The 7433-nt window shown below is 59.4% G+C and overlaps 1 protein-coding gene across 1 annotated transcript in view; it reads right to left on the bottom strand.

Moving 5' to 3' along the window:
* Positions 1-7433, bottom strand: part of COL23A1 (collagen type XXIII alpha 1 chain) — a 308084-nt gene continuing 300651 nt past the window's right edge. Inside the window, exons 24-29 of the mRNA XM_062189615.1 lie at positions 7375-7428; positions 7089-7115; positions 4629-4682; positions 4406-4492; positions 2489-2527; positions 1-2109 (exon numbers count right to left, since the gene is read on the bottom strand). Coding sequence (XP_062045599.1) covers positions 2107-2109; positions 2489-2527; positions 4406-4492; positions 4629-4682; positions 7089-7115; positions 7375-7428 — 264 coding nt within the window. The 3' untranslated portion in view covers positions 1-2106. The remainder of the gene's footprint in view (positions 2110-2488; positions 2528-4405; positions 4493-4628; positions 4683-7088; positions 7116-7374; positions 7429-7433) is intronic.

Raw genomic sequence — 7433 nt, 5'->3', positions numbered from 1 at the left:
TTATTCTGTTGCAAAAAAAGATTTTGAAACGCAGGCATAATATGCATTTTCCAGATATGATTAAAAAGTTTTGTATCAACATATCCTTCTAATTCCATTTTCTGTGAATTTTTGGACACACCCTCATTTCTTCCCTCCTTAGCCAGTGTGTGGCCGGGGCCTCTTCTTCTTTTAAAGATTTATTTTACTTATTTGAAAGAGTTACACAGAGAGGTCTTCCATCTGCTGTTCACTCCCCAAATGGCTGCAATGGCCGGAGCTGAGCCAATCTGAAGCCAGGAGCCAGGAGCCAGGAGCTTCTTCTGGGTCTCCCACATGGGTGCAAGGGCCCAAGCACTTGGGCCATTCTCTGCTGCTTTCCCAGGTGCATTAGCAAGGAGCCAGATCAGAAGTGCAGCAGCCAGGACTTGAACTGGTGCCCATATGGGATGCTGGTGTTGCAGGCCTGTGCTTTAACCCGCTATGCCACAGCGCCAGCCCCAGCCTCTTCTGCTTAGCAAGGATGTCCCATGTCAGGGTCTGGGGTAGGGCTGCTCTCCCATTTTATGGATGAGGTGGCACGTGGCGTTTCTGAAATAACCGCAAGACCTGTGACCCCATATCTTCTCCTTAAGGGAGGGTGTCGACATTTTCCCAGTGGGAGGCGGGGTCTAGCTACAGCCCCTTGAGTCGGGAGGAGCCTCCAACCCTGGCAGAATGCGACCCTGTATGATGTCAGAGGCTTGGCCCACTTGCACCAGGAAGGAAGCCAGGCCATGAGCAGGGGCCCCAGGCAGGTGTTCCAGCCATGTGAGGTCCCAAATGACAGCCAGCATTGATCACCAGATGGAGAGAACTTGAACGAGAAGCACCCCGCTGAGCCCATGACCCCCAGGGCCGTGAGCAAGAACCAGGCATGGTGGTAGTTGTGTGGCAATGGGTTTTGGGGTGACTTGTGAAGTAGCAGTCCCTGGTCACCACAATAGAGGGCCACGTGGGGGGCTTGGTGACAGAAATGACCCAGTGCCAGAGGACTTGGCTGATCTGGTCACGTCTGTGCCTTCTGAACTTCACACCGCAACCCTTCTCTGGTTTCTGCGGCCTGGGGGTGTCCCCTCTCCTGTCCCCACCTTGTAATGGCCAGGCTGGTATCTCAGCCCGAGGCACCCAGGGCAGGCTGCAAGGACAGGCACACCCAAGCACACAGTGGTAGTTTATTACATGCAGTGCTATCCGACGGCACAGAAAGGGAGGCGCTGGCTGCTGGGAGCTGGGACACCTGCCAGCGGTGGTTGCAGGCCCCTGCTCAGGCCAGCTGGGAGCCAGCCCTGAGGCTCATTTGCGTAACTCATCACAATGATGGTGTCTGGCTGGGAGGCCACAGGGCTGGGCGGGACACTCGGAACCAGTGAGGCCACAGCTCTGACTGAAGGTCTGTCTCCTTGGGCCCTGCAAAAGCCCCATCTGTCCCTGCTCCGGGTGATGTGACAGGAAGCGGCAGCCAGGCCCACCCTGGAACCCTCTGTCTGCCAGTCGAGGATCAAGGGGCTCCAGCAGCTGGTTCTGCATCAGAGTGTGGCTTCTAGGTGTGGCCAGAGGACCCATGTCCCCGATGCAGGCCGGCTTCCTGAGCCCACCAAGCAAGGCGGCAGTGAGCCGTGCAGGTAACTTTCCACTCTCTCCTCCTTGGGGCCAGGGGCAGCTGCTGGAGGCTGCGTTCAGGAGCAGTGGCAGCTGCTGTTGAGTCCTGGGCCTTCTTGGACAGCATGACTTGTGGACTCCGGGGCTCCCGGCGGCTGCCCCTGCGTGGCCGTGGGACAGCAGTGAGCCTCCCCGCTGCTCAGGTGGCTGAAGGCCCAGGGGAGCCCGGCACAGCCACCTTCGTCTCCTTGCCAGGAAAGCCGAGTCCTGGAGGAGTGGCCCCCAAGCATACAGCTGTCCTGTGCTTGCTTGTCCCCTCTCTCGCCAGCCTCCGGTGCTGACGGCTCTGGGCTGGGTCGGACACTTCTGAATGTTACAAGGCCACAGGTGGTGCATCGCATAAAAGAGCAATATATTACTGTTTTGTTTTTACAAAAATTCAAAATGTCCACACGGGTCTGTACAGGTTGTGAGCTGGATCTGGGGTCACTGGAAAAGGAGGGAAAGACAGAAGGTGACCGGGGGCCCCAGTCTTGTCTGGGCCACATCCCCTGCCCGGGCCATGCCCTCCAGAACAGGTACGGCCCCTTCCTCTCCTCCCAGGCCCCGCTCAGTGGGACAGTTTGGACAAAGTCCAAGGAACTTCTGATGGCTGTGCTGAGCACCGACCAAGGCCCATGAGACCAAATGGAGCAGGTGCAATCACCCCAGGCCTCAGCCCCAGCCACAGCCTCAGCCCTGTGATGGGAGTGACATGCCAGGCTCATGATGGGGCAGTGTGGTCATCACTGTGCAGGGGGCTACAGACTCCCGGCCCATCCCTGCACGCCTCCAAGCCCACCCCAGAGGACCCTGTATTGCCAGGTACCTTATGCCAGCAGCCGGGCACGGGCAGCCCATCGGGACCCTGGAAAGGAAGAAGGTTGCAGTGACTCAGATGGGTGTGTGGTCAGTGCTCTAGGCCCTCCCATCCCTCCCCGGCCTGTGGGGATGGCAGCCCAGGTGCCTCTGCTGTCCATCTGGGTAGCAGGTTCAAGGGCACCCGATGGCTCCTCACCACACTAGTCCTGAGTGTGCTCCCAATGCAATCTGTGGGGACACCTGTGTAGTGGTCAGAAACAAGGGGCCCCGTGGAGTAATGGAGGGTCTGTGCGGCTTCCTGCACTTCCTCCTCACCTCAGGAGCCCGGGGCTCTCAGCCCTCGGGCAGGGGTGCCTCCAAGAGTGCTTTATGGACAACCCAGAGATGGCACCCCCACCCCCTCCGGCCGTCCTGGGCCCAGGGACTGGATCTGAGCTAAGGCAGGGCAGGCTCAGGTTGTCAGGATGCCCACTGAGCCATCAGAGGCAAGCAGGGTGCCCGGAGAGTGGGGGGCTGGCGGGGACAAAACACACAGCCTCCAGGGCACACAGGAGCAGCTGACACTTCACCCTGTTCCCGGGCACAGGCCCTGCATGGGCCTCAGACACAGAGCAGCTCCTGGAACCCTCCCATGTGCATGCAGGGACATAGCCCGGGGGCCAAGGGAGAGGCGGGAGAAGGGCAAAATGCACAGGAAGGCACACACGAGGGGCAGGGCACACTCGGCACACAGCAGGCCAGGCCGCCTACCGCAGGGCAAGGCCCACTGCCCCTGGCCAGGGCCTTGGAGCCTGGCGCCCCACGCTTGCCTCCGCAGCGAGGATGCTCCTGTTTCCAAGACAAAGGTAAACTGCTTGCAGGGACGTCTTGGTCCAGGGATTGAGCTGCCCGAGGGCACTTGTGGCCCCTGGGTGCTCAAGGCCCTGTGTGTTGTGTGTATGTGTACACGCCATTTTGTTCACGCCTTTTTCTCAGGCACTGCCCAACACCTTCTGGAGGGAGAGGTCATCAGGCTCACTGCAGGGATGGACAGACCCATGGCAGGCTGCAGGACTGGGTGGCCCTCGCTCTGGGGCAGGCACGGACATCTGGACACTTTCAGGATGGAAACACTGGTGATGTGTTTCTCTTTTTGGGGCTCCCCTGGAGGAGCCTGACACGGAAACCCTCACTGCTGTCGGGAAAAAGAGGCTGGGTGTTGGTTGTTCTGGGGAGGGGGGTGGCCTGTAAGGCAGTCAGGGGAGGAGCAGGAAAAGAGACAAGTGGGGAGAAGGGAAGGGTGGCCCAGGGGCTCAGGGGCACACACTGGGGCCATGGAGAAGGTGGACACCCCAGGCCAGACACCTCTGGGAGAGAGGATGGGAGGGCAGGGAGAGGCCCCAGAGAGCATAGGGAGCTCCCACCCACCGCTGCCCTGTCTGGTCTCCAGCAAGCCCAGAGGGGACAGACCCTGCCTGGGGCCCAGCACAGGGCCCACGGGGCTGGGCACTCGCTGACCCTGATCCTGCCTGCAGAGCAGTGTGCCTGTGGCTGCCCGCCCCTCCCCCCTAGGGCCCAGCCCCTCCCAGGGCGCCCCGAAGTCACTCACTGGTCTGGTTCCTGTCCATCTCTAGCTCAGGGTGGCCCAAGGTGGGTCCCCACTCAAGTTGGGTTGCCCTGGGGCTCAGTAAATAGGCCAAGATCCTGGCAAATGGACTCTGCCCGGTGGCTCACAGAGAGCCACGCCCTGGAGGAGGGGGCAGGGCCTGAGCCACAGGGGGCCGTGATGGTGGCAACAGCAGCAGCGGTGTGGGCACCCTGGTAAGGGCTGGCTGCCATGGCCTCTTGGGCTTGCCCCTGAGCTCTGAGGACAGGGAAGCTGGAGGCTGAAGAGCTGGGCGTGGGCGAGGGGCTGGGGGTGGTCCCACACTGCTCTGACACGTACCACAGGACATGGCTGGTCCAGGCCCGGCGGTCCGGGTTCGCCTTTCTGACCCTTCACTCCCTTCCGGCCGGGGATCCCTCGTTCCCCCTGCACAGAAGGGAGAGGGTAGGACAGCAGTGACGGCCAGGCCCGCGGCCATGACGCCCACAGCTTCGATCTTGGTGGACCCCTGCCCCTCCCCAACCCTTGCCCACCGCCCCCTGCTTCCCCCCACTGCCCTCACCTTCTCTCCACGCTCGCTCCTGTCACCTTTCTCTCCTCGGGGTCCAGGGAAGCCCTGACAAGGGATTCAAGGTTCAACGTGAGCCTGAGGCTCGGGGGCAGCCTGCCGTTTTGGATCCATCTCTGCCCCTCCTCCCTCTGCTCCTGGCACAGACTGGCTAGGCCCCAGCTGCTGGGGAACCGGGCACCAGGGCACCAGCCCTGCTTCCTCTGGAGCAGACAGTCAGTGTCTCTGGGTGCAAGTCCTCAGGCGGAGCTGTCAGCAAGCGGCTTTCTCTCCTGCCACCAACATGTGCAGGTGGCAGTGGCCCAGGCTTGGCTGGGGGCAGAGACCCAGGAAGCCATGGGTGTTTATGACTGAGAAACGGTGACTTTTGTTCTCTACTCTCAGATCGATTTATTGCTTATTTGAGTGGCAGACAGACAGTAGTTCCTATTTGTTGATTTACTTCCCAAATGCCTGCACTGGACAGGGTTGTGCCAGGGCTGGAGCAGGAGCTGGGACGACACTCCAGGTCTCCCGGGAGGGAGGCAGGGACTTTGCACCACTGCCTCCCAGGGTCTGCATGAGCAGGATGCTGGAGCCAGGAATGGAACCCCGGTACTCTGATACAGGACACAGGTATCTTAACTGCTAGGTCAAATGCCCACTTCTCAGCTCAATTTCTTGTACACCCACCTGTCTATCTGTCCATCTGTGCAACCACTGAACCAATGCAACTCAGCATCTACTAGGAACAGGGCTGTGGGCCGGATGCCAGGGATGGAGGAATGGACTTGAGGTGCCTCCTCCCTCATGTGGAGCGGGACAGGCAGTGGAGTGCTCCGTGATGGGCAGGAGCTTCCTGGGGAAAGGGCTCTTCTATCAAGGGGGGCAGTGCAGTCAAAGGAAACCGTTGGCAGGGTCCCTGCTTCAGTTAGGCCTGGTGGAGTGGAGGGAGACCTGGGGTGTGCCAGGTAGATCAGGTGGGCGTGGCTTTGAGAAGCCACTGGGTGCCAGGTGTCTGACCGAGAAGGCCGCGGGAGTCTTCAGCTCCACCCCCAGCTGCCTCCCTGGGTCCCGGGCCTGAGCTGGGTGCAGCACTGTCTTCTCTGCTGTCCCTTTTCACCAATGGCCCCTGAAGCCAGAAACCCTGGCTGGGTTTGTCCTCTTCCTCACTGCCAGTTGCTCTCCAAGGCAAACTCTCTCCCTAACGTCTAGCGGGAACAACCTGCCTCTGGCCACTGTGCCCCTCTTAGCAGCTGCCCGATCTCCCCCAGAACCACCATCACTTCTCGCGATCCACTGACTCTAACCACAGCCCTAGGGCCAAGCACATTATCAGCCCTGGCCAATCAGAGCACTGCATTTCTATGGCCAAGCTTCTGTGCAGGTTCAGGCTTAACTGAGGCCAATGAGACGTGCTCTGGAACAGCAGAGGGAGGCAAATACTCATCCTTCTTGATTTGTGCCTGGGCTGCTGGCTCTGCCTCAGCTCCATGTGGAGCTTAGGCATGAATCCCACACGGGGAAGCAGAGTCAGGAGAGGTCGAAAGGCTGCATTGTGTTGACACAGGTGTGACCTGGAGCTACGTGCTGAACCTGTAGACTTTTCAGGTAGAAGTAATTTTAAGCCACTTTAAACTGGCTTAAATGTTTTCTACCTATGCTACCAAAAAAGACTTGACACAGTCAACACTGGGCTAATCATTCTGTTTCTCTCCTTCCCACAACACCGTCCTGGCTGAAGCATCATCAGCTCTTACTAGGGTATTGCAAGTGGTTTCTTGCTGCATTCCCCACCTCCCTACTACAATGCATCATCCACCCACCCATCCATCCACTGCCATCCATTCATCCATCCATCCATCCATCCATTCATCCACCCACCCATCCATCCATCCACCCATCCATCCATCCACCCATCCATCCATTCATCCATCCATCCATCCACCCATCCACCCATCCACCCATCCATCCATCCATCCATCCACCCATCCACCCATCCATCCATCCACCCATCCATCCATCCATCCATCCATCCACCCATCCATCCATCCATCCATCCACCCATCCATCCATCCATCCACCCATCCATCCATCCACCCATCCATCCATCCACCCATCCATCCATCCATCCATCCATCCACCCATCCATCCATCCACCCATCCATCCATCCATCCATCCACCCATCCACCCATCCATCCATCCATCCATCACCCATTCATCATCTATCCACTGCCATCCGTCCATTGCCCGTCCATCCATTGCCTGCCACAATGCATCATCCATCCATCCTCCATCCATAAAGCACCTGCTCTGGGCTCTGCACTCACAGGGGACCAGCCAGTTGTCGACCCAGCCCTGGGAAAGGGGCCACCCTTGAGGCAGCCAGGCCAGGCTGCTGTTTGAGCAACACAGAGGCAGACGATACACATGGGAGGGAGCCAGTCACTCACAGTGAATGATGAGACACTTACATCCAGTCCTGGCTCCCCGGGCCTGCCCTGAGGAGAGACACAGAGCAGGTGAGAAGGACTGGGGAAGAGGGGCTGGGAGCACAGCTGTGAGCTGGCTACAGACTTAGAGACTGGGAGACCCACCAACCACACAGGCCTGGTCAGAATGGTATCCATGCAGCCTGTACCCTGGCCCTGAGCGCAGGGACCCAGTGGGACATGGGGCAGGCCCCCAGGGCTGAGTGGCACCATGGGCAGGTGGTCACAATGGGTGGGGGTGTGTGTATGTATCCACATAAGGTGTTACCTTCTCTCCTTTGGTTCCCGGCAGCCCAATCAGGCCTGGTGGGCCAACAGGTCCCTGGG

This window comes from Lepus europaeus, chromosome 4, assembly GCF_033115175.1.
Source record: "Lepus europaeus isolate LE1 chromosome 4, mLepTim1.pri, whole genome shotgun sequence".
NCBI lineage: Eukaryota > Metazoa > Chordata > Mammalia > Lagomorpha > Leporidae > Lepus > Lepus europaeus.
This window is presented reverse-complemented; position numbering and strand designations above follow the sequence as displayed.